The sequence below is a fragment of the Larus michahellis genome, chromosome 8 (assembly GCF_964199755.1).
Source record: "Larus michahellis chromosome 8, bLarMic1.1, whole genome shotgun sequence".
NCBI lineage: Eukaryota > Metazoa > Chordata > Aves > Charadriiformes > Laridae > Larus > Larus michahellis.
In genome coordinates this window covers 55,190,020-55,217,214 of record NC_133903.1, presented here as the reverse complement: position 1 = coordinate 55,217,214, position 27,195 = coordinate 55,190,020, and the positions used below count along the sequence as shown (strand labels likewise).

The 27,195-nt window shown below is 42.4% G+C and overlaps 1 protein-coding gene across 2 annotated transcripts in view; it reads right to left on the bottom strand.

Moving 5' to 3' along the window:
• CACHD1 (cache domain containing 1) overlaps window positions 1-27,195 on the bottom strand; it is a 114,325-nt gene that overhangs the window by 34,931 nt on the left and 52,199 nt on the right. For both annotated transcript variants that reach the window (XM_074597568.1, XM_074597567.1), the window contains exons 4-7: window positions 16,793-16,899; window positions 6,964-7,090; window positions 3,995-4,139; window positions 2,128-2,344 (exon numbers count right to left, since the gene is read on the bottom strand). In XM_074597568.1, coding sequence (XP_074453669.1) covers window positions 2,128-2,344; window positions 3,995-4,139; window positions 6,964-7,090; window positions 16,793-16,899 — 596 coding nt within the window. The remainder of the gene's footprint in view (window positions 1-2,127; window positions 2,345-3,994; window positions 4,140-6,963; window positions 7,091-16,792; window positions 16,900-27,195) is intronic.

Sequence of the window (27,195 nt, the reverse complement as noted above, 5' to 3'; positions counted from 1 at the left end):
CTATGAATTCTGAAATTTCCTATATACGCATTAGGTCTTCAAAATCTTTCACACTTAGAGAAAACCTGAATCCAAAGCATTTGCCTTTTCTTCTAACTTTCTGTACTTGTGCCCCAAAATAACTACTTGGTATGAAACCTAGTAAAAGTAGGTGTTTTCACATTAATGAAGAACATGCCAAAATCTTCTAATCCTAATATCCATAAAACATATGTAGGAGGATGCTGCAAGATCCTCCAGCTGATGTTCTTAGAATAACCACTAATGACTAATATGCATCTTATCCCAGCCAGCTTCAGCAGCGCTGGAGTTTTTTTTTATTTTATTTTGTATTTTCTAGGAAGTTGCACCCTTTTCATCGTATTGCCAGAGGATGGCAAAAACCTGCCCTTGACAACCCCGTCTTTCAGCTAAGCAATGTCCAGTCAGACAAACGTTTCACTGTATCTGTGGCCTGAAGTTCAGAAATTGGCTGAACCTTTAATAGCAAAAGCACCATTTTATAAATGGAAGGAGTCACATGAAGTAGGAGCACATTTCCTTAGTCTTTCCAAACCACTTTCATTCCTGGACTTTTCTTTTTGATTTCTACTCTTCTGAGCTGGTACCTGGTCTTCAGGACAATGACGAATTTGCAATCAATGGATCACGCTATGGGACCTGCGTTCCGTAAATTGACTAAACCGACCAAGATGAGCCTGCTTTCTCCACCCTGCCGCGGCACTGGCAACATTACTCAACTCCAACGAGCATCCAGAGCACAGCTTCAAGAATTTGCTTTCCGCGGCTTCCTGGCAAGCAAACGTGCCACTCAACTTCACATCCATCTTTTCCACATCTTTCACCACATCCTCATTACAAAAACACACACCAAAACCCCCCAATCTTGGGAGTGGGAAGGAGAAAGCCCATAATGCGTACACCAAAATTCAGCAGGATATTCTTAGATACAGGAAAATTCAGCCAGGCCAACCTCACATTCCATAAAATATCACCCATAATTGGTATTCTCAAAAAACCCTTTTCGCTGAGAAACAGGCCACTTCCGTAGGATTCCAGTTATGCTGATTACGCAGTAAGTCAATGAACCCGCAGTAACAGCAATTTTTATTGAAAGGAACCCCCCGCACACATTTGGGAAACGATTCAGCTATCGGGCAATTTAATCCTGTGATTTCATATTATAGTTTAAAAGAAAGTCGACAAGTGAAACAAATTAAAAGGGAATGGCCATATTCAACAGTCACTCATGAAGATTCCAGATACCCCCTGCCGAGAAGGACTCGGGGGTGTTGGTGGGTGAGAAGCTCCACACACCCCGGCAATGTGCACTGTCAGCCCAGAACCCCCCGCAGCCTGGGCTGCATCCCCAGCAGCGTGGGCAGCAGGGCGAGGGGGGGATTCTGCCCCTCTGCTCCGCTCGGGGAGACCCCCCTGCAGCGCTGCCTCCAGCCCTGGGGCACCAACAGCAGAAGGACACGGAGCTGTTGGAGCGGGGCCAGAGGAGGCCCCGGAGATGCTGGGAGGGCTGGAGCCCCTCTGCTGGGAGGACAGGCTGAGAGAGCTGGAGGGGTTCAGCCTGGAGAAGAGAAGGCTCCGGGGAGACCTTCCAGCCCCTGCCAGGCCCTAAAGGGGCTCCAGGAAAGCTGGGGAGGGACTCTGGAGCAGGGAGGGGAGCCACGGGATGAGGGAGGACGGCTTTAAACTGGTAGAGGGGAGACTGAGATGAGATCTAAAGAAGACATTTTTTTACACTGAGGATGGTGAGCCCCTGGCTCAGGTTGCCCAGAGAGATGGTCAGTGCCCCATCCCTGGAAACGTTCCAGGTCAGGTTGGAGGAGGCTTTGAGCAACCTGATCTAGTTAAGGATGTCCCTGCTCATTGCAGGGGGTTGGACTAGATGGCCATTAAGGTCCCTCCCAACTGAAACTATTCTATAATTCTATGATCAAGTAAATGCTACTTAATAAAAACAGGTGCGCTTTTTTTTTTTTTTGAATATTCAAGACACTACTACACTCCTTTGGCCTCTCGCCAAAGCGCCTCCTCTCGCCAAAGCGAGAATCTCAAGTAAGAAAACATTTGCAAGCCTCAGAAATAATCAGGATTGCACAACAAGGGACTTACTTCCTTGGAGTTTTGTGCCATTGTTTGTATTTCGTATCAACTGGAAAGCCTTTTGAAATCCCACTGCGTGCTGCGTAGGGCTGTCAGACGACTTGATACTGCTAACAAAGGTGGACATCTTCCTTTTTGTCTCACTAGTGGCAGGAGACAGAAACGTCTTATAGCACTGATCCAGCGAGCAGGTCCTCACTGTGTCTGCCACGGTTAACACGGAGATCTTGAAAGAGAAGAAACTATATTGGATTACCTTACCATTTATAATTCTTTACGCACCGATATAGGAAACACAATGAAAAGCCAACTGAAGAGATTCCGTGGATTTAAAATTCAATTGTTCAAAAATAAATGCTTGAGGCATAAATCCATCAAATTTGAAAAGGATTAGACTTAGGGTGATTTCAAGAAAAAGAGACTTCAGTCTTTGTTTCGCAGACGAAGTCAGCTTCACTCTGCTCGTACATAATAGTTAATACACTGTCCCGGGCAGGAGCCTGAGTGAACTAGAGATAACCGAAAACAAAATCAGCAGAGAGCGTTTTCAGGAGAGCCTTGAGTGCCTACAGAAAAGTGGAGTGCACACAGAAAATGAAAAAAAAAAAACCAAACCCAAACCCCAAACCTCTAAGGGCTTTTCACAGGCAAAGCCTTATGTTGTTCTAATGTTTCAGCCAAAGCTACCATCAATTTCTATCCCATAAATAAGTTAAGGCATGTAGTTGTACCACTCGCATTAATATAAACACAACATACCGGTCTTATTAAATGAGTGTCATGCTTTATTATAAATCGTGACTGACGCAAGACAGTCATAGAATTAAGCAGTAATTATATACCCGTATAACAGGTTTCATAACCACTAAACTACTGACCGAGTAATATATGTCTTAAATGTATTTTCTTCATTACAGGTCTACATTAAGACAAATACTTTTGACACTTAAATTAAAGTACTATTAATTCTGCTTACATATAAGGATTAATTTACAGTATTAAAACTCGCTAAAAGCACAGAAGTGTTTTTTCCTGTACTATTAACGACAGGAGTTAAGGCAAAGATTACAATCAGCTATTCTTCAACTTGATTTGACTGAAACTCCCTTCCTATTAAAAATAAAAAAACAAATAGAAACACCATAATGCAAAACAAGCAGAGAGAACGATCAAGGTCCTACTAACAGAAAATTACTGAAAGTGAAGACCAGACTGGGGACTGCTTGTGGTCCTGCAGAAGCACTTTATGGGCCCCCGGTTGCAATCCCTACTCAAAAAAATTACAGGTTAAGGGACTTTCTCATTGTTGAGCAGAGTATCTGCGGCACAGCAAGAAATAAAATCCAGATTTCTTGGCTTTATCCTTTCCTTGCTGGTATCACGATTGTCTGGGAATCTTCCAAGCACTAATTATGTTTCAGCTCGCTCCAGTACAGCAGCAGAATAAATAATTTCCATTTTCACAAGCAAAAAAGACAGCCTCAGAGGTAAAATGAGTTGCTCAAAGCAATCTAGTACTTCAGAAGTTGTCAGGCTTGGAGAAAGGTTCTCCTAATTGCACGCTGTATCACACTGCTGACCATCACCGAAAGTCTCTGCCAAGATGAAGGAGTCTTTAAAGATTACTCAGAAACAGGATTTCGCCTTAGATCAGTGGTTTTCACTTTTTTTCAGCCTGTGGATCCCCATATGTTTCCCCTGCAGTAATACAGGCTTCCAAAAGTGAGCTCGAGTCTTCGTCACCCATTAGAGGTAGACCACAGATCCCCATGAGTCCATGGAACACAAGTTAAAAACACCACTTTGGACGAAAACTGAAAACACTGAGTGTGGTTGAAACCAATGAAAAGATGCTCATTGCTTGGAGAAATCTCACCTTATCATGTTCATCTATAGAGCTCAGAATAACCTGAGCAGCATCTTTGGCGATCTGAAGCTGCGTCTCTGTGACCGAAGCCCCATGGTCCACAATGACGACGATATGCTTGGACTGAGGTCGAACAGTAGAAACATAGACAGGCCTGAAGGAGAACAAAACCCAAACCACTGTCTTGAGTCATCTTGTAATTTCCACTAAAATGTTTACCAGCAAAAACAGTGGAGAATTCAAAACAAAAACATCCCACCAAGAAACAATGAATTATAACAGGAATTATTGCCTTTATAGAATCACAGAATGGTTTGGGTTGGAAGGGACCTTAAAGATCACCCAGTGGCACCCCCTGCCCTGGGCAGGGACACCTCCCACCAGCCCAGGTTGCTCCAAGCCCCGGCCAACCTGGCCTTGAACCCCTCCAGGGATGGGGCAGCCACAGCTTCTCTGGGCAAGGGAAACTTCTACTAGGAAAGATGAACTGAGAATCTGAACACGCAGAAAAAGCCCTCACTTTCGCTCTCCTGATTTTTTTTAACCAAAATGAGGTGTCAGATCCTTCTCCCTCTGTCACAGCAACCACTTTCAGCTAGGAATAAACAATTCTGCTCATGCGGCAGCAGTGTTTGGGATTACTGTTTGCAGCAGCTCACGTCAAGCTTTGGATTAAGTGTTGACAAGCAAGAAACGCCTCATGATAAATGCTGGGTGCCGGGAACCTTACTCACATGTAAAAGTAAGTGCAATAGTGGGTATTTGCTGGTTACCTGACAAGTAAAAACCTGTGCAACTGCGCAGAGTTGCATTAGCATAGCGTGTTCGGTTTATTGTAATAAGGGAAGGCTTCTAGCCAAGAAAGGGTTTTCTCTTGGTGCCCTGGAATGCACTTTCACACGGATCGTGCTCCACAACCCCTTGGGTCTGAGCAGTTTTGAACCCCATGGCCAATCTGAGTTAACTCTGGCTCTTGGCGCTGCCATGTGTCTATTTGTGCCAACATCAAAAGCCACATTTTCAGTGAAGCCGTGCTCAGATCCAGTTCGATACTGTGAGAGATGTGTGAAAGATTTCACGAGCTCTCGCACCAAGGCTTCAACCTGCAACACATGAGGAAGATCTTCATCAAGGAGGAAGAATTAAAAAAGGACAGGACTCTCTTCCCTATTTAGTCCAGGCCCAAAACTAGTTAAGAGTCAAGTGAGAGTTTTATGATGTAAATTTTATTATATCAAAGGCAGCCAGAGAAATCTTATTAAGAGTAAAGGAAATGCAGAAGATTTTAGACAAGGCACTGCAATAAACAACTGGCACAAATCAGCTCTTAATTGTAAAACAGCCTGCAGCTCTACACCGGTATTAATACCTAGAACTTAAATAGGGCCTTTGATCTTCAAAGCACTTAAGTATTAACTAATTAATCCACCCAAACTACCCTCTGAAGTAAATACTAGCAAAAAGATAACCCTTATTTAGCCATGGAGAAACTGCAATCGAGACGTGGTGATCTGGATGAAATCAACAATGGTTTTAGTGTCAAAATTTTAATCAAGACTGTGGTACCCCCAGTTCTCACGTCTTCAGACCGCACCTTTCCAAGGCCACAGAGAATTTAATCAAGCCCAGACGCTTCAACTTTGATGACACATAGAAGATAACATCTGTAAACATTTGATTGCTCAACAGGGACAGGTAACCAAAGACCTTTGAGGCTCTGTACACTCGGCTACTGTCCTGGTGGTTGTTGTGTTTCAGATTTGCTATGAAGGGAGTGTCAATAATACATATTGTTTTAGTTGTTCCCAGGTGATGTTTATAGTTTTGAGGGACTTTTTTCAGCTTCCCACAGAAGCTGAGAAGAAGCCTAGACAGAACAATGGAACGGCCAATGGAGTATTCCATACCATAGATGTCATGCCCAGTATATAAATGGGGTTAGTCAGGGGGCTGGTACTCGCCATCACTGCTCGGGATGGTACCAATTCACCAGGTGGTGAGAGTGACTTGTGTCGTTACTATTAATTATTATTGTTATTTTCCTTTTCTAATATTGTCCTATTAAACTGTCTTTATCTCAACCGGCAAGAGTTTTTCCTTTTCCCCTCCTCTTCTCCCTCCTCTTCCTGGGGAGGGATGGGGGGGTGAGGGAGCGGCTGGTGGTCCTACCTGCCAGCTGGGGTTAAACCACAACAGCTACGCAGAAACGTACCTAGATGTGCTGATACTCCCTCCACATAGACTGATTAACTGGTACAATTAGCTAGTGTGTGACCAGAGACGCTACAGCCACTGCTCTTTCTCAGAGGATTCCACCCTTGAGTCTCGATCAGTCCCATCATTTTGACAGCAAAAGCTAGGGGAAAAAATACTGCACTGCCACTGCTCTGCTTCACGCCTACAGAACAGGAATATTCCCCTCAGCAAAAAAAAAAAAAACAAACAAAAAACCACGTGACCATTTGATCCTTTTTTCCTACAGTTTTCTTAGTAGAAACTAAAAGTTTCCACTGCTATCCGCAACGTGCCGCTTGAACCTTGGGTGGAGACTGGAGAGATGCTCCTAGCTATGCCCTTTCCAGCCTCTCATCCTTCCGCCCCCCTCCCCAAAGCGATTCACCCGCCAAATCAGTAGAATACACATTCACTACTTTATTAATGGGGGTCAAGGATGAGTCAAATACAAGATAAATTTTGCCTATGGGCTGACCTACAATTTACAAGTTACTGCTTATTTACAGCTTATTTGATTTGGGAGAGGTGAGGAACCTGTACGTAATTTCACTTCACCTCAAAGTTTCTTAAAAGTGAAACCTAGTGCTTTAAAAAAAACAAACCTAAGAAAACCCAAGGGACCCCATTAAAAGTTACTCATGAACGTTGTCGTCTTGGCAAAGCGTAATGCTGCAATGAAGTCAGTGCTTGAGGAATCCATTTTTAGTGCTTTTCCCACTACATTGCAAGGAGACAAACCGTACCTGCTGCGGTGTTCATAGCTGCCTTTGCACCGGAACTTGTGGGCCGGGAAAACGGTGAAAATGCCTTCTTCCGAACTGAAATACTGCCATTTAATTCCTGGGTTAGACTTCAGATTATCAGCAAGAACTACAGGTTGGGAAGAAAAAATAAGACATAAAGTAGAGTTAAAGGGAGGTCGAACTTGGAGGTACGGTTATTCAAGGCCTCTCTTGTATGTGCCTGGAGAAGAATAACCTGGGTCCCAACACCAACTACAAGCAGCTCGATTTGAGGATTGATAAGAGTTTTATGTCTGATTTACAAACAGTTAAAGGCTTTTGGAAACTTAATACTGGACTTGACAGACTTTGTTTAATATGTGATGACAATTCCTGAATCTCTGAAGTCTAACTGGGGGCCAAGAAGCCAAGGCAGAAGCAAGGAGGGAAGAGATTAAGGCAATTATGTATCATATGCACACACACATAACATCTACGTGTAAAGATCAACACATTGAGTTTTCATAAAGAAAAAACCCTAATGTTAAAAAACCAGTGTGTTCTTTACACTGAAGTAACACCAAAACCTTAAATAAGTTTGCTGCTTACAGCCCTGTAACCCAATCTGTTAACGTTACCTATTCTGACTTCTGTTTAAAAATGCCTACGTGAACATTTAATAAAAACAGTTTTACACACAAATGTGGGTCGGGGAAAAACTCACTGTACAGAAAGAGTTGAAAAGGTTAAAAAAGGGAGAATCTTCTTCTTTAGAAAGTCCATCGTGTTGCCATATTTGTGTAAGGGTATGTAGGTACAGCTCCCACTCTGGGGACTCAAGAGTTTCTCCAAGTTTCTCATTATCCCTGTGCCGTAATTAGCAAGGCCCCTCAAGTACTGGTTGTTAGGAGAAACAGTCACTTTTCAGGGAAAACACAGCACCTTCCCTTAAAGGGTTCTGAGTGGTCAAGTGCTACCCAGTGGGTGGTGGCTCCATGCTGGTGACACCCATCCTCACCATGAGCATCTCCATCAGGTTTCCATTTTCAAGATCATAAAATTCAGGAAGAATGATAACAACAGTCCTCAGCAGCTACACAGCAACTTTCCTCCAAGTCACCCAGAAACTCCTCTGTGGCAGGTGATTATTAGTAGCTCGTCGCATGGCCAAAAAGTGAAGAACAAAGAAGGTAAATAACACGTTCCCAAGTTGTGTAGTCAAGCAGGAACCAAGGTCAGAATGTAACCGTGGGTACAGATCTCAAACCCTCCTGTAGTTTATAGGCCACATTCACTCTGTTTAAAATATACTTGCTTGCCTATTAAAATGATCTTTAAGGAAGCGCTACTTACCACTGAGAGTAATTCAAAAGCTACAGCTCAGCAACGTTAACAAAACTCATTATGTTAAGTAAAGACACAAAACACCACCAGAACCAACAATTAAATAAAGTGGCCACCCCAGGGCCGAGACCGTCTGCGTTAATGACTTATAAAGATATTTAATACACCAAGCTAAACCAACAGAGCGTATGGATACTGTGGAAGTCCCGAGCACTCAGAGCCCAGGTGGGGACAAGGGTGTTTTGAGTCACCGCAGGCAGAGGTGGCATTGGGATTTGTGCCTCGTAGTGCAATGGAAACTTGGCACGTACACACACACGTACATATATATATACACACACACACACACACATATATATCATTTTCTTGCCATTTCTCCTTTCGTGCTCTTTGATTATAAAACTTGCCAGAACTGGCAGAGGGAGCTCTGATTTAGTGCACTTCACCTTCGGCTGAGATATCTCCCTTAGGACCAACACTGAGAATAGCTTCATCTCCCGAATCATCAAATACGCCAATATTTAGGTTGGAAATCACTGCAAGGCACATCTCAAACCTCAGCCAGACGCCCTACGACAAAATACCCACGTAGAGCACAGCTTATGTTCAACATCCTCAACAGTTTTGCACTTCCTCGAGTTTCCCAGACTGGCTGCAGCCACGATGTTCTCTCCACATTCAGCTCAGCATAATTACCCTCTAAAAACCACAAGCTTGGGGTTTTCCGCCCCCCCTGTCTTTCGCCACAGTTTTTTATATTTCCACAGTGCTTAACAGTGCCAGTGGAAATCCCGGCTGCACCGTGCTGGATTCTGTAGAAAGATGCAGCTTTGCACGACTGTGGCTTTCAAGAATTTGATGTCTCAATGGATGAGATGAGGAGGAGGAGCAAGGAAGAAAGAAGAACAAGACATGAAATGGTCGATGAGCATTTTCCCAGTGGGTTAATGACCGAGTTGGGACCAGAACTACACTCTGCTCATACCTCTTACTTTTCATCCTTCTCCAAAAAATACCAATTCAAGGTATTTTTGGTATATTGGAACAAGGATGCCAAAGCTTGTTTCTCCCTCTCCCCTGTGCACAGGTAAAACCAACCTGGTGATGTTCTTGGGAGCAGGAATCATTTTTTCCCAGGAATTCTCACACTTTCAAAAAAAAACACCCATGATCTTGCAACTAGAAGTCAAACAAATTTGCAAATATTGTTTGTTTTGCTCAAGTTCCCCCTAAATTTCTACTAAGACCTTGATTTGTTTTTATTCAGCTGATATACCAGTTTAGCAGCGCCATTTCTGATTTGTACAAAAAGCAGGTTTCTTTGGTCACAGACGATGGTTTCTGTGTAGCAGGGACACAAAGCAATGTGAAATTTTAATATTGCCAAATTTAGGCGGTACGGAAAAACTTTAGGCAAAAATCAGTTTTAGTTAGAAACAAAATAAACTTAACTCACACGGAGTTTCTAGGTTTTATACCTAGCACTACCAGAAATTTCTCTCCTCATCACCCCCCAAAGCACCCATCCTCATTTCCTCTCTGAAATCTTGTCTGGGAGAACCCAGATTCATTTCTGAACTCCCGGCGGGTTTGGCAGCCCGACCCTCCAGAGAAGGTGCAGCATCGGTGCTCAGAGCCCACACAGGTTCTCCTGCCTGGGACCACGTTGCACGGCCGCAGCTGCAGGAATCCGGGAAAGTATTTGATAAAACCTTTATTAAACTGCAGAGAAAAGCTTGGAAAAAAATTCCTTTAAAAGCATCAAAACCTTGGAAGAAAAAAAATATTAAAAAGTCATAATCAATTGTATTTAATTACTTCCTTTTAAATACTGTCTTTCAGCAGGGTATGACAATCAACATTATCCATCCTACTGCAACAGAAAAACCTTAGAAAAAGCTAACACCCTTAGACTTTGACACAAATAAGGGCACCAAAGACCAGGCACACCACTACGGCTGAACTGCTGCTTCACGTGACTGCGCTGCCTCACGGGCTGGGGGGGAGAAGGCAGTATCCAACATTTAAATCCTCCTTTTAACATCTAGCCACTGGGATTTCATAGTTCTGGGGTGAATCATGGAGGCTGTTTTGCTTTGTATAAAGAGGCTGTATTTCTGGTATTAAAGTTTTTGTTACGGGTTACAGCAGTTGAAAAAAGTGTATTTTCAAACCAAGTATTTCAACACTCATTTAAAGCCTGGATGAAACAACTTGTCCAGTTTAACTTCACCGACAGCACTAAAATAAATGAGCTTATAACTAAAAGGTTGGGTTTTTTTTTTTAAATCATCGCTATATTAAAGATAAACTCATTCCCACAAGGCCATGATTTATATTTATTTCTCCACAAGAGTATCTGGATTTAAAAGTGCTCATTTTCCCCGTAAAACAACTGGTTTTGAACCTCAAACAAACTCCTCTCTCTGCTGTTCCTCCCTTTCACAAAGTTCTGCTCATATTTTCCTTCAGCTGGGATGTTAGTTCAATAATACTCTCCCCTCAGACTACCAATTTTATCATCACACTACTTTTTTTTTTTTAATATTTTTTTCCTTTTTTCTTTTTCCTATGGCCGCAGTAGACAATCTCCCAGCAGATAAACTGTGGCTGAAAAAGACATGCTTTTTCTTTTTAAGTGCACTTTTATTTTCCATCCACTAAAGCTGTAAGAACGCCCTGCAGAAATCCCCTCCTTTCTCAGTCCCTGCCAGGACACTCGGCAGCAGATGCTCTTTTTTAGCCCAAACTCACCCACCCCAAACTTTCCGCTCCACCAGTTGCTCACCTGTACCTTCTTCTCTCCTCCTCCTTCCAGCAAAGCCAGCCTCGGGACAGGTTACACAATCAGAACACCCAAAAATAAAGCCACTGTAAGGCAAGTTGCCTTATAGCCTACAGCTAAAGGCTAAATTTGTCAAAATTACACCCTCGGCAGCACTAGCAGAAACGTGTGCAGGGCACCTCACTGGTACTCGCTTTCCAGGCTCTATATGCTCCATCCGTGGTTCCCGTTTTAACTGAAAAAGTAATTTACTTTTTTCATTTTCTGGTCAGGTTCAGGTTATTTTCGCACACGTAAGAAGGTAACCATCTCCTAAGTATTTTGTATTACTGAGTACATGCAATGATTTTGCTCTTCTAAAATGAGGAGCATCGCCGCTTAACAAAGACCCAGCCTTGACATCACGCTACTTGGTGGAAGCCAAGAGTCCAAATCTTATAAACGCAGAAATCTTAGCGGAATGCCTTAATTCCAGACAGAGAGTGGGGATATAAATGGCCACCTGGGAACTGCCCAAGAGCTGGCATTGCCAAGTCACACCAAAACCTCCGTCCCTTCCGCTTATGACGCAGCGCTATCTGACCCCGAATTCTGCTGCGGACAGAAAATTTGGAAAGTATTAACGTCAGAGTATTTGAAATGATCATTCTCCCTAATTATAAATATCTCACAAGGCAAAAAGGACTTTTAGAAAGAAAGCCCTATGTGATAGAGTTTATAAAACTTCAAAGGGAATGCGATATGATAACACTTAGCACTTCTAGATACCACTTTACATCTTCAAAGCGTAGTCAAATCATTAACTAATTAATCTTCAAAGAACAGCACAAACAGTCAGTGGGAAAAAAAAAGGAACTACTGAACATAATTGCTCATTATAAGAGAGTTCCTTTCAATCCCCCTCTTTAGCATTACATTTAGTGAGCTGCAGACCTCACGGTTCTCGCTCCACAAAAAAAGTTTCATTTTCTGTGCGACGCACGTACCGCAGTTCTTCTCTGGTAAGTACCTCCATTAAAATCATCATCAGGAAGATACTTTAGTGTTCCCCAGAAATCCCAGCAGAAAGCGGATGTGTTGATTTTACAAGTCAAGACATTCTCTAACTCTCCAGACCTACAAACCTGATCCAGGATTTTCTGAGTCAAAGTGTCTTCTGGCCCGTGTGTTTTCCCCAGAAATAAAAGGCTCTGCAGCTCAAACCCAATTAAAATTCTGCTGATGGCATGAGCCAGGACGGAGCCCAGCTCTCTCCCTGGGAGCTCTTTTGACTCTGAAGGGCAAAGAAGTACGAAAACCTTTCACTTTAAGGAATGAGCCCAGCTTCCTTGATTTAAATGATTTGGAGGAGGGGTATTAACTCATCTGCTCAAATACCTCCCAACTATTTAAACTCACCTGAGGTATCAGTTTGAAGTAGAGCAATGTAAGGAACATGACCAAGGCACTCCACATTTTAAATGATCAACACCTTGAATAAGGCTCAGACAAAATTTCTTGAGCAACTTGGTCCCATCTTTGCACGCTGCTGGGGAACAGCACTCTGCTAAAGCTGCCTGACTCGAAACAGACATTTCGGCACTTTGAAGGATGAGAAGAAGAGAGATTTACTGGTTCCTTGTTTATTAAAAAAGAAAAAAAACTCCAAGGAATCTTGATAACATAATGCACTGGCTCTGGGTAAGATTTTGTCATCTAATAAATAAAGGACTATTCATACTAGCAAAGACAGATCTCTTAATCTAACTAACCAAAGCCTGTGATTCCATCTGAAGAATAAAGACTCTCTCCTTATCTATTTTGTAGTAATGGCTAAAAGTAATCCAAATGGAAAACTCAAGCCAAGATAAAACAAAACCTTTTCAAGACATTAAAAAAAAAGTCATCTAGTATCAAGAAAACAAAAAAGGCAAATAATTCTTGGGGGCTGAGAGGAGTATATCTATTTCTTTCTTCTTCCTCCCTTCCCCAAGATTAATGTTTATTTTCTCTTTGTATTATAAAAATCCAATAGAACACTGCAAAAAAGGCCTTCTTTATTTTTGAAAGTTTCATGAGCTCCGTTACCCGTCTCAACCCGTTGTTCAGATCAGAAGCTGAGGCTGCTGCCTGCAGCCAGGGCTCTCCCAGGCTCCGCTCCCATGGCTCGCCCGGAGTCTGCGGTGCAAATTCCATTCCCTTCCAACACCTCCAACCTCACCACTCGGATCCCACTTTCTTACGCTGCGTGCGGCACGGGCCAAGAGTAACATTTAAAGAATTGAGACTTGAGGGCAAACAGAGCAGAGTTTAAATTTATGTTTTGCTGAGAGCTTTTTATAGGCCGGATTACTTAAACTGCAAAACTCAAGCGGGAAAAGGGGAGATACTCACGGGATTTATTTTTTTTTTTACTTTAAGAATGAAATGATCAACCCATTTGGGAAGAGGACCTGGTTGATGGACAGGCCAGGCTGGTTTTGGAAACTGGACAAAGTAGAGAAGAGCAGGGGAGGTCCTGCTGCTGGGCTGGAGGAGCAGAGGGCTTTCAAACCCTTCTCTAGGAGGCTGACGTGCTTGGGGACCTCCCCAACACGCTTCATCCAGTGGGAAAGCCTATATAAGGTGATTTTTGGGAAGCTGTGGCTTCCCATCCTCCCTGGAAATCTAAACGAGCAAAGCAGGAGAGAAAAAACACCATCAAAACACTCAGATGTGCTAACAACTCTCAGGCTTTTTAGAACAGAAAAATAATTCAGGCTGAGGTAGAGTCTGAATGCGAAGTGCGACAGCTGTTCCTCACTAGCTCTACGAGAGGACACTTACAAAAGAAGTAAGAAAAATATGAGATTAGAGGAACTTTTTTCTTCTTTGATCTTTATCCTCTTTCAAAGGCGGTTTTAGTTTGGAGCAATGAATGCACACAGGTAGATGTACTGAGAAACAGCCCCTGTGCAGACCAACTGCTCTGTCCTACGTGTGTCCTCTAAAGTAAGCGGCTTCACAGAACTAGGTCATTGCAGAAATAAGAAAAAGTCAAGAGTTTCAAGAGAGAGATGACACTAAGTAAGTACTTTTAAAAACTATTTCTAACCTGAAAGCCATCTTCATGGCTGTAAGGACATCGGTGCACTGACAGCACCCTGGCCTTCTGACCAAAACCGCTCCCTGGTCTGTTTATAGCCCCAGCCTGTCTCAAGCCAACTATTGTCTTAGACCATGGATTCCTTTGGGCAGAGACTGCTTTTTTGGCACAACAGGTCGTGGTCCATAACTACATGAGCAAGTGCTAGAGATACCACCAACACAATACCCTCCACCCACAAAACAAATACTCAGCCTCCTGCCCCTAAGCCTTCCCACATCCAGTTTATTCCAAAGCCCGCATAATTCTGCGGCGATAGAGGGACACAGCTTTGGACATGGGCGATGTCCAGCTCCACGCCAGCGTTATTCTGCTCGACCCTTCTGGCCGCAGCCCTTCCCTGAAGCCACCCCAGTCTCCTGTGCTGTGGCCGGGGTGGTGGAGCTCACGTGGTTTAGATGTTCTCAGCTGAGGACCAGGGAGGGGAAGGTGGGAAATGTCATCTCAGAGACTTTCAAACACCTTGACACAAGGAGACGAGGACTAAGGCTATTCCTTGTAGCTCGCCCACAGAAAACTTAATTTCTTATTTCACTAGGTCCGTACCCAGTACCAACTTTTGTTTCTCAGATAAACCTGTTTCCACCTCATTTTTCTGCATCACTCCACTCTTTCCACTCCGTTTCTCTCTTACGGGCACTTTCTCACTAATAAAAAACCTCCCTCCAAAGGCTGCGTTTCTGAGAGCCGCTACCAGGGAAGCTGGAGGAGAGTCTGCTGTCAATAAATCCCGAAGCACTTCCCTGTTCTTACGATCACTCCAGTTCCCTCTCCTCTTCTGCTGCCCTTTTCTGCCAATGCCAGTTTGAAGCTCCTCCTTTCATCAGGAAGCTTTCAAGCTGGAGGCAAGGGAAGAGGAGACACTCAAGTCTCTCTGTCGAGCCAGGGCAGCAAGAAGCTCGAACACGCGCTCGCTTTGTTTCTGTGAGAAGTCAAACCAGAAATTTAAAAAACATTTAAGGGAAACTATAGCTTATGTGTTTTCCACCACTCATGAAGAAGGACTATTTCTTTAATAATGTTTTTACCTGCATCTTCTGCGGTAGAAAAAGAATGGGGTTTTTTTCCTACTTAGATAAAAACCGTTAAGTAATTCATTTAATGCTTTGCTTTTGTAACAGTGACAGAAAACTTGCTTTCAAAAATTATTTTGACTCATCAAGAATTGCACGTGATTTTGAACATTATTTTAACAAGTTGTTCGGTTGGTTTGTCTTTTTAATAAAGAGATAGCTTATGAGTAAAACAAAGCGCAGGGAATCATAAGCGGCGAACAAAGACTGCCTATGTTTAGGATGGAAAATACTACACAAATGATGGCCATGAGACGCACGTCAGGAAATCAGCTGCTCTGGCCAACACCTGCGTTCAAGATGTGCTATATGGGATGGAAAGGAACCTATGGGGACTGCTCGTTCTGCTTTTTAGATTTCACTAAGGCAGCATTAAGCAGGAATAATGCAAAGCTGTAAGAAGGGACACAGTAAGAGAGGCTGGACAGAAATTTGGGGTTCTTTCAGCCTATTTGTTGAAAGATACGCAAATGGTCAGTGCATGGTGATGGTGCAATGGGAGGTCTGCCACTTCCTCAGTCAAGTTACAAAAATAAATCAGAATTTTATTCCAAAAGACACATGAGAATTAAAATAAATAAAAAACACATTCTCTCAAGTCTGCGTCACTTGTCAAAAAAAAAAACCCCAAAAACAAACCCAAAGCCCAAAACTTATGTCAAATGAAATCCACAACCAAAATCTCTCAAGTCTGCATCACTTGTCAAAAAAACCAAACCTAAACCCCAGAACACATTAAATGAGATTCACAACCAAGATCGATAGTGTACTCTAATTTAGAGCACTAAGGCATCATAAAAAATTGAAAAGTAAGGTGGAACAGCTGGATAAAAGTATGACTAAAAAACCTGAAATTATGTATTATTTCAAGTTCATCAGGATGCAAAAAAAGAAAACCTTACTGCAGCGCAGGACCAAAAGCTGAATTTTTCAGGGATAAGTCATATGTATTTTGGTTCTGAGCATATTTCTAGCTCTTTAAGTGTGTCAGGCAAATGCCCTGACTGTCAAGATGGAAATGCCCTGACAAGACAAAGAAAGGAAATATTTTACGATGTCCTTATATTTCGTAGCTTTTGCATATCGCTGCAAACACAGCCTCACATTAGCTGAACTCAGCTAAGAAGATCAGAGAGACTTCTTTGCATGGCCCCTTCAGCAGCTGACACTACTGATGCCAAAGCAGACAGGCCAAGGAAGGAAAGTGCCTTGGAAAAAAAAAAAAAAAAGAAAAGAAAAAAGAAATAAAAAGCGCATAAACCACAACAAAATTATCCATGGTAGGCTGGAATAAAATCTTCATGACATTTTTATAAAGTACTTAGACTAAGGGCATTACTTTAGGTATCATCTTTCAATCATGAAATCTCAAATTAAGAGCAGTGTGACAGTTTCAAGGAGAAATAAAAGCTTGTTGCTATGGCAATCAATGCTAATTCTCTATGCCAAGGCAATGTTAAAGTCTAACGGGAAAAAAAACCAACCCCATAACAAAAGGAAAATACCCAAAACTATACTACTTACCAGAATTTAAGTCTCGTCCAGGATTGAAGGCTCTGCTATTGACAGTGGTAGACAGTCTATCACAGCTAATAGTTCTAGAAACGTTGGTGTTAAAATTTCCATCAAATCTGAAATGACAACAAAAGGATTAGCAATCTAACACTATCGATTAAAGCTACACAGCATTTAGAACGGCGACGCATCTTTTTCAAAATTTCAGTGAAAAATAACTATTTCAGAAACTCCAACATTACACGTATTTTAAGCATCCAAGAAAAACTGAAACACAGAACTATGAGGGGTAAGCTCAGCACGGCTGGATTGCATCTGCTCTCTACAATGATATGGTGCATTTTCCTCCACAATACTCCTTGAAAGATGGGATCATAAGAGAATGTTCCAGCCGGGGAGATGTGCGTAGCATCCAGACTTGCCATCAAGAAGCCTCTTCTCCTGTTGCCGAACCAAACTCTTCCTTGCTCGAGATTCTCTCACCAGTACTACTATTTCATCTTTCACTTTTCAAAAATGTATTCCAAGTGTGTTGCATGAAGAGGATTTCCTCTTTATGTCTTTACGAGAAAGATCTAATGGAGCAACTGTAAACCTGTTTTCTGTACCCAGACTTGAGGATTTGCATGCAAATAGCTGAAGGAACCTGACAGTCTGAAGTTTTGTGACGTTTTGGTTAGGTTAAATAATTCAAATACATTCATAACCCCACTGCAAAAAGTATTCCAGTGCATAGATCTAATGATAATAAAATATAATTAAACCAATGCCTTAACAAAATTTAAATAAAAAGGGTTTTAAAGGGTTATAAATAACTGGAAACACTTCTGAAACTTTCAAGGACTTAAATGCAGTTTTGTATCATTACACAGGCCAAGTCTATTTGTTAACATTTTTGTGACCTTGAACATTTTGATGACAAATGACTTAGGGTGTGATTATTCTCGTACTTCAAAAAGCTATTTACTTCCTAGCAAAGAATTTTTCTACCGTCGACCTGTTCCTAAGAAACGACAACAAAGCACAAGCGAGGGCAGCATAACGTCCCGGCGTGGACGAAGAGCCTCCACCAGCCTTTCTGGCATAAAGCCGGTAGGAAACAAGTCTTGGAGAGAAACTGGGCAGAGCAGGGGTTTGCTCCGTACTGTCAAGACTAAAACAGAGCACTACACAAAAAAATCAGCTACATCAAAAGATACCAACCAACTTAATTAACGGCACGTCAACCACTGGATCAGATCTATACACCACCCACCCAGTGCCATTCCAACGCTTTCCATTTAGCTCAATGCACACTATATTTGTGTTTAAGGTTTTCTATTGAGTTGCTTATTGCCAAGTGCACTGAATTGCTTAAATTGACGTTACATTTTTCTCACACGCACACGTATATGTACACATAGCAACACGCTCACACAGACGCACTATCACAGAGCGTAGGCCCAAAACGTTGCAAGCAAAAGCAGCTTGATAAACAAGCACCGCTCTTCTCGTTGAAGATTTTAATTACGAACTTGAAATCCATTAAGTTGTAAATACTTCAACAAATATGGAGCCCAGTAAGAATGGAATGGCACTGATTTTCTGGTTCTTTCCTTACAGAGTGTTTGCTGTAAGGGCTGGGGTTCGCAGATGCAAACAGACAATAAACCAATGCACTGCTAAATCATCCCCCTTAAAACAACAATTAGCAGAAACAAAAACCGCAGACAGATGGAATTGGTTACCACAAGGAAATTTCAAGTTATGACCACAGGAAGCAAGTCTTTTTAAGCAAACTAAAACTCTCCTAATCCAATATATTTTCTTTCAGCCCATTTCCAAACAATTTCATTCTACAGGAGGCAGCTGCAGCAGCCCCAAGCCAGGCAGATGCAGGATTTGCCGAGAGCCCCCACCTCTCGGTTCATGGGGGCCTTACTCATGGGACCTACGAAAACCTCTTGACTTAGAAGCGAAAATTAAGAAAAAGAAAAATATTTGTTAGTAGGCTTACGATCACCATCTCAGTATGTGACTGGATCCACTCTCAAAAATTTTAGCGTTACGAACCCAGCCAAATGCTCCTGGGAGGAGGCTGGGGCTCACCGCGAGCAGCTCTGCTGTTGTGTACCCAGGCCATGGCTTTGCCTTTTGTTCAGGATTCACGCCAGTACAGCCATAGTTAAGGTTGGGCTGAATTTTTTTTTTTTTTTCTTTTTCACTTAAAGCAGAGGTTTAACTTGTGTTCTGAGTGAAGAGTACAGCACAGCCTTCTCACAAGTTTAGAAACTTGCCCTTCTCGCATACAAGTCATTTCCCAGGAACTTACTATTAAACTCCTTAACGATTTTTCTGAATTACAAATGAGTAAAATAGTCTTTTATGCAAACGCATAACAAAACCTCAGATGTTGATTTCCTTGGTCTTAACATCAGACTGAATTTTACGATTCCTGTAGAGTCACAAGAAGTCTCATTTTCCGTGGGTAGAGCTCATCGGACTGGAGGCTCTACTTGAAGAAGCTCTAATCAAACTGAATTTTTGAATATGCAAAACCTGATCATTATTGATTTCCAACTGCTTAATTTTAATATCTTCACTGCCACATAGAAATATCAATGAGAACATTGTCTCCTTAAAGGGGCACGGCTTAAAATTAGTTGAATCTATACCCATAAACACTACCTGCATCTGCATCCGACTGTGTTAGCCTGAAAGGAGATGAATGCAACTACCAGGGAGGAGTCAGAGCTACTGAGGCACCAGCATTCTTTGATCCCTTCTCAGACACAGACTTGAGAAAACAAAACAAAACAAAGGAGTCATGTATATTTGGAAATAATTCACTGCCCTCCATACACTTTACAGTTATGTAGAATAAATGTAGTTTAAACATAGCTCTATCAATTTGATAATAATCAATATTATTAATACATATATATAAATACTAGGGAAAAAAAAATATTTTTAAGTTGCAAACCTTCTACCATATAGATGAAAATGTACGTGGAGAGTGCACGATTTCGCATCAGGGACACACAATTACAAACTTGCCTGTCACTGGAGAAACATCTTTAATTGTGGCGGCTGCTCAACACATCAAAACCACTCAACGACGAGCGAAGTGAAAAATGCCGTCTGCAGCGGGAACAAGCCCAGGCAGCTAAACTCCTTGCTCTACAAAAAGTACAGTGGGTTCCTTATTGGACACAGATGTTTGGGGCTTTTGTTAGTTTATCCAAAACAGCGTAATCAACAGCACTCCATCGGTGCTGGTGTTTTGATTCAAGACTCGGATGGGGCAAAGAGGTTTTGATGATCTGCATTATCCTTGCTCTTCACGGAAGAGAGAACTGGATGGACAGACAGAGAGAAAGGTTTCCTGTCCTCCTCGTGGGACCCTGCACCCATCAGGCTGTAAGATCAAGAAGGGATGTTATGTCAGACACCGAAAGCAGCCAAACCGTGCTGGCGTGGAGCTCTGCATGGGCTCATCCACTCTGCCAGGAGCTGCTTGTTGAAATTATTAGCGACCTGCTCTCTGAAAACTCCTCCACTGAGGAAAAGACTTGACATTGCACAGGAACATCATTCTCAGATCAAGCCTGTGGCTTTTCCTATCCCCATTAAAACGTAACCACTTCAAAAAATTACAGCTTCTACCAAGCAAGCAAAAATCTTGTTGATTTTTTTGTTGGGTAAAGAATCTCAAGATTAAGATTGATAAAGGATGGGTTTCATAAAAAGCGTGTTTATCCTTGGGCAAAACCAGATGGAGAAGAGCTAGAGATTGCGAATTAAACATCTCCATGCTAAAGAAATATTTCCGAGGAATATTAAAGAACAAACTCTGAGGGAAAGATAATGACTTCTCAGGATGTTAGCTAATTGTCCCAGTGCTCCCATCAAAATCTATTAGTGATGGCAACAGGGTACCTTGTTAGCAACTAACATTATTCATGTCTCGGAACACGAGCAGTAAATGCTAGGGTTTAATTCAAAATCATCTGGAAATCTTCCTCTCGATTGTATTTTATGCCAAAAGTCACCGCTCACCCTCACTCAAAGTGACACGTGCATCCTGACATGCAGTTCTCGCACTACTACTCGCTTTAAATTACCCAGCGGCGCAGTTGTATGTATCTTCATTCAAAAGGTTGAGTGCATTGCTACATCACTTCTCAGAACGCACAAAGCTGCCAAACCGAATTTCAGGTCTCTCAGGCAGATATTAATGTGGGGGTTCAAGCAGATGAATTCTGTATGCCTTCTAGGAAGGCAAAAATAAAGTTATCGCCCTCAGCCGCCCCGCCATGGGCGCTCCTGCAGCCCCAAACCCATCGCCACGGGCCGAGGGGATCAGGGTTTCGGCTACAAACACCCCATTTACATTGCACTTTCTCTTGGAGCGTGTCAAAGCACTTTAATGCAAAAGATCAATAACGTCCTTCAGCTTTTCTCGGTAAGCAAATATGATATTACCCATCAGGAAAATGAAGACATAGATGCTGAAATACTCTGCAGCAGAGCTGGAAAAGGAAAGCAAGAAATCACTGCCCCTGAGCCCACCCCTCCTTTCTCCTGCTACAGCACACAAGTAGCAAAAAGAGAATACAGTTAATGGGAAAATGATATAAATAAAATATGCAGAACAACAACTACTTTAAACTCCATAAATTAAAGACCAGCTCTCCAACAGACCTGTCATCCTAGAGCAAGGACTGCTCCAGACTGAGCTATGTGGGATACCTACCTCAAATCTCTTTTTGGGTGCAGTTTGCCTTAAAACTGACTTTTTGCACCTTGCAATGGAGGGCATTTTTAAAGCATGTCTGGTTCTATGATACAAGGACCTCGAGAAGAGACCAGCTCCTATCGCAAATGTACGTCCTCACAAAACCACGACCAGAAAACGGACAAATTTACATTGCAATATTTGCAATCATTTTAATGACACTGGAGAATTTTCCATGTACTTCTTTTGGGACCCTCTAAGTTGTTTCAATTAAGAATATGGTATTAGCCTATTTGGCAATCTTCACCATTAGCAACAATTAAAACTAAAGCCTCAACCCTGCCATGTGGCATTTACATTCCTGACTGTAATCACTAGTTTTACCTTTCCTACCACTTATTTATACCTTCCACGAAACACAAGTTTCAAACTGTACAAATCTTCCCATCCCTTGCTTTGGAAGAAGTTAAAACCCCCAAAATTTTACTATTTTACTAAATTAAGATCTGCAGACGTGCATCGATCGCCACCCTTTCTTGCACAAAGGCGACTTAATTTTTACCGATGCCTCCCCCTTTTGCCAGCAGCAAGACTACGAGGTGGCCAATAACAGCGATGGCTGACGGCGGTCTCCGTTGAGGCTCCAAACGTTCTAGGTGGTAACACCACCGCCAACACGTCGTGGTTTAGGCCGAAATAGCTCAGTTGGGAGAGCATCTGTCTCATCATTGGCCAATTCAGCCCAAACCATGACAAAGTCCTCCAAAATCCTTACCAGAAAAACACACCAGAACCTGTATTTAGATGTAATTAAGTTTTGTACTTCCTTAAACAAGAGGAAAAGGCATTGGCTGAAATTTAGTTTCAAGACAGGCCCACTCCCCCCATCCCCCCTTTCCCTCTAAAAAGCCCTTCCTTCTGGATTCACTTTAATGAACAACCGATCGAAACTGCATCCCGAGGGAGCAAACAGAGCCGCGACTCCCACTTTGATCTCTTCCCCATGGAGAAACGCGCTCCCTGCCCAGCTTGCAAGATGTTCATTTGATTGACGTTCGCTCTGATGTGCAAACCGCTTTGAACTTCAGACATTAAATTCCCATCAGGCCGCGCTCATTTTTATTCTCCTTCAACAGGATTTACAAGCAGGAGATCAGCAAGTGTAGGAGATAAAATAAATTTGCAGCAGCTTTGAATCTTACATCAAAACAGCGCTCAAGTGAGCTCCAATTGGATTTCGTTCGGCCTGAATTTACAGTGTAAATCAACCTCTTTTGTACAGTTTCAGTTTAGGGAAAAATGAGGGAGCTGCGTATAAAAACGACACTCGAGCGGCTTCTAAGGGGTTCTCATTGTTTTGAGACTCATTTCTTTCCCTCCCTTTCCGTTCATCCAAATTTAAAGTTGATTTTAGTATGCAAATGGAATTACATAAGTTCAATGAAAATTCAGCATTTCCTTTGAAATTCACAACTAGGCGTGCTTTCTTGATTGTAAGGCAAGATCTTCACTCGTACTTTACATAATTAAATAAATACTTAAAGATATGGTTCCCACTGCATCTAAACAGAACGCTGGAAAACAATGTTTTTATGAATAAATTCAACAAAAAAGCAGCTACTGAGGATTCAGTTCAGTTTCTTCTGGCAAGGCACAGAAGTTGTTCCAATTATTTCAACTACTGCTTGAAGTTGTCAAAGTATACTTGCTCTCAGACATAAAGAAAGTGTATTATTGGAAGGAGGACTGCAACCCAGTAACACAAACTATTCCAAAAACCACTTTTTCATGAGGAACTCGGCCACATTTACGAAGTAAAAGCAACAGTCCAAGAGGGCAATTTCCTAAATGCCTGCTACAGTTTATGGACAACTCAAGGTCACGCCAAGACTCGCACTATGCACACTCCCTACATTTTCTAGAAACCCACATGCATTACTGTAGTCTGATACCCGGCAAGAACAGCAAATAACATCTTAAATTTCATTTAGTGTGGCCCACCCACTTCTCCTTTGGAAGTGCAGCTCTTCAGATATTGCGGCAACTGAAGGAACTGCATGGGATTCCCGTTATCTCCCACTTAACTGCTCGGAGAGGAAAGATAAACACTGAAAGAGCTGCGATAAAATTGAACTGCATTAGCAAATATTTAACCATCTGTTTAAAAAAAGAAAAAAAACCAACAGACCACTTCTGAAGGTGGTATCAGAGTCAGGGAGTAAATGATTTTCAAAAATAGCTTTGTAAACTCACTGATTCAAACAGCTCTATTAATGTTTGTAACGCAACACTGCCAAGTAGTATGTTTTACCAACAAATATTTCTCCACTCCATCTCCTTTCACAAATTTAGATAAATGCATTCCCGAAGCTCTTATCAGCATAGTTAAATAAAGAACAACAACAGATATCCAGCTGCCTTGAAACATATATAGATATATATGTTATATAGATATTAAGATAGATAGTAGGAAGAAATTGTTGGCTGTGAGGGCGGTGAGCCCCTGGCCCAGGTTGCCCAGAGAAGCTGTGGCTGCCCCATCCCTGGAGGGGTTCAAGGCCAGGTTGGACGGGGCTTGGAGCAACCTGGGCTGGTGGGAGGTGTCCCTGCCCAGGGCAGGGGGTGCCACTGGGTGGGCTTTAAGGTCTCTTCAAACCCAAACCATTCTGTGATTTTATGATATGTGAGCAGCAGAAGCAAGAGTGTTAATGAATGGCAACGCGCCTCTAAACGTACGTTTTTTGGAGACTTATGACAACTTCCCGTAAAAGCTATCAGTGAAATACATATCAGTCCTCCAGGGTAGAAGCAAAGAGAAAGGGAGACGTTTCCACCAGCACACATGCGTATTCCTGTCCCATCTGCAGGTGTAGGGTTATCAGGGGACCATGGTCGGCCACACCACCCCTCACAGCAGCAAGGCACCATACCAGGCGGCTTCCCAGCGCTGCGACTCTGCCCTTCTCTCCCCACTCAGGTCCCAGTCCCAGGGAACTCAAGGAAACCATTTCCTACCTTCTCTCCCAGACACACAAGTACATGAAATCCTGTAGCACAGCAGAGCGTGATGGGTCTTAAAACTGGGCAGGAGCGGAGGGGGATTAAGAGTGGGTTAGGGAAGATTTTTTGTCTCCCTTTAAAAGCATCATCTCTTTTTTTGTTGGAAAAGCTGCACAGGCAGCTGCGTGTTTCCTCACAACTGCATCTGAATAAGAAGTTATAGCTTCTTTTTCTTTCTGGAAGGTAATCTTACTGCAGATATGCAGGGCTTTGCTAAGAAAACCACTGGAGTGTGCTTTGTGGCACCAATTCTGTAAAGTACATACTTGCAACTGCATCTTCACGTGTACTTATCGTGTCAGCGTAACTTTAACTTACCCAGCAGAAGTGGAACTATATAAAGCTACTTCTGGAAGTCTCCTACTAGAGCCAGCTAGCATCAAACACAGCTTCTCGTGAAAAAGGCATTTTGAATACTTAAATATTACACACATTATCAGACTTACTCTTTCTTTTTGTGTGGAAAGACTTTGATTTTCTTTCATCTGCAAATATTCAATATAAAACATCTACTTGATCTACAAGTTGCCATCCAGTCCAAGACCACCTTTATGAAGAAAGCTATTTCAGTTGTCATTCACAAGTCAGATCACGTAGACCTGCAAAGTTACAACCCCACACAAACCTAATGCTTCCAAACCTGTTTCCCAAAACTCATTTCTTAAGTCCCTATTTAGACACTTTTCACGACAGACACATATCCCGTAAGTTCCCACTGAAGGTGCAGGGAAGCTGCAGGTGCTCAGTACTTCTGATAAATAAACACTGTTTGTTCTTTCCCCCACCCTCTTGCTGGCACTCTGCTACAGCCCCATCTGCACCCCATCAGGCCGTTTCAGCTCCAAGACTTCCTTCCTAACAACCTACTGAGGGCTTTGTCGGGAACAAAGCATCTCAGGCATGACAAACAGGAGACACCGTCTTGTACACAAAGGTATCTATCCTCTTAAGAAGGAAGATACTTTAATTAAAACACTGTCTGGTAAAGAACCTGGAGACAGCATGAAATCTGTTTCTCGTGGCTTCTTCAGCAGCCTTTCTTAGTGAGGAAACACAAAGCTCTATTTTTCCAGCAGGGATTTCTTCAAGGATTAGAAGATGCATGTCACTTGACATCCATTTTCCTTATCTGCCATCAGTTTACCCATCCGTTTCGCTAAGAGCCCGGAGCACTTTATCCATATTAACTCTGTCTGTCTGGTTGGAGGGATGCCATGGGCTGCCTCTTCTCAACTGCTTTGGGCGCTCCCTCCACGCGGCACAGCCCTGGGAAAAGGAGCAAGGCTCCAGGCTCTGACCCTACGGACACAAATATCGCCCAGATGGTAGGGCAGATACTGGGTCTTCGTACCATCCACTTCTGAGTCTCTCCCTCCACTGCCATCTTGTTTTCTCCGTTCCCAAACCTTGATTAAGTAAGAACTGAAAATGCAAACGGCTATATCTGAAGCAAGGAACAGCAAAAACTAATGAAAAACACATACCCCCTGCTCTGTTGCTCCAATTTAGCGCTCCACCTCTACTTAGCAGTGCTTGCATATATACTTAAGCGTATGATTAATTTCCATTGACATAAGCACATGTTTAAATGCTCTGGTAAACCAGATGAGCATAAGCGTATGATTAAGCGTTTGTTGAATTAAAAAAAAATCCCTTGGAAGAGTCTCTTTGCCAAAACCGCTCAATAGCCACCAACTGCACGGCCTCGTCAAGTTGCTTTTGCATATTCTAATTTATTTATTTTCCCCACTTTCCAAAACAAGGTAGTTCCATTGCTCAAACCTACCTTGGTGGGGAGAACTAATACGTGATTGCTAGCACTTCGCACTAGTTAGGCCAGTACACGTTGGGTACAACCTAGCAACAGCCAGGTTGTTAATTTTAATCCAGAACTCGTCACCATGGACTGGAACCACAGACACGTGGAAACTTACCCACTTTGGGCTCTTCGCTGTAAAAGCCAATACCACATAATAGCAATAAAATAAATCTTGTTTTCCTTGGCATATCTCACTACCCAACTAAATGAGTAATTTAAATGCTAAATTCATTTTCTATCCCCGTTCGTGCTTTGTTAGTCCTGTTTCATATCATTTCTTTATAGTCACCAGGTGTGGTATTCTCACAGTTTATCTCAAGCAACACGGCAAACTGTCTTCTAAGCCAATGCTCGGATCTTCAAGATAAATACAAGCAAATACGAAGCCCCACATGGCTAATTTTGTTAATGCTAACAACAAATATCAACTAAATAAAGATACCAAGCCATTAAAAACCCTTTAAAATAAATCCTCTCTCTACACAACAGTTCATCATCTCTACTTGACACAGACTGTAAATACCTTCCCACGTTATTTTTCCAAAACAAACCCAAACGTGCTGCATTCCTAAAGCAATGTCACTAAGCCAGAGCGCGGTGTCAGAGGCTGATGGAGGAATCGCTTGACAACATGAAGTGCCCTCATCTAACAAACGTCATTGTGCTTCTAGAGGGCAAACACCGTGTGATAAACAACCTTAAATATTGTGGGACAAGCCTTCAAATCTACCTTAAAAATACACCCTGAAGATAATGTGCTTCTGACACTCTTCTTGCACCTAATGTTTACTCAAGTGAAGAGGCCACATGACGAAA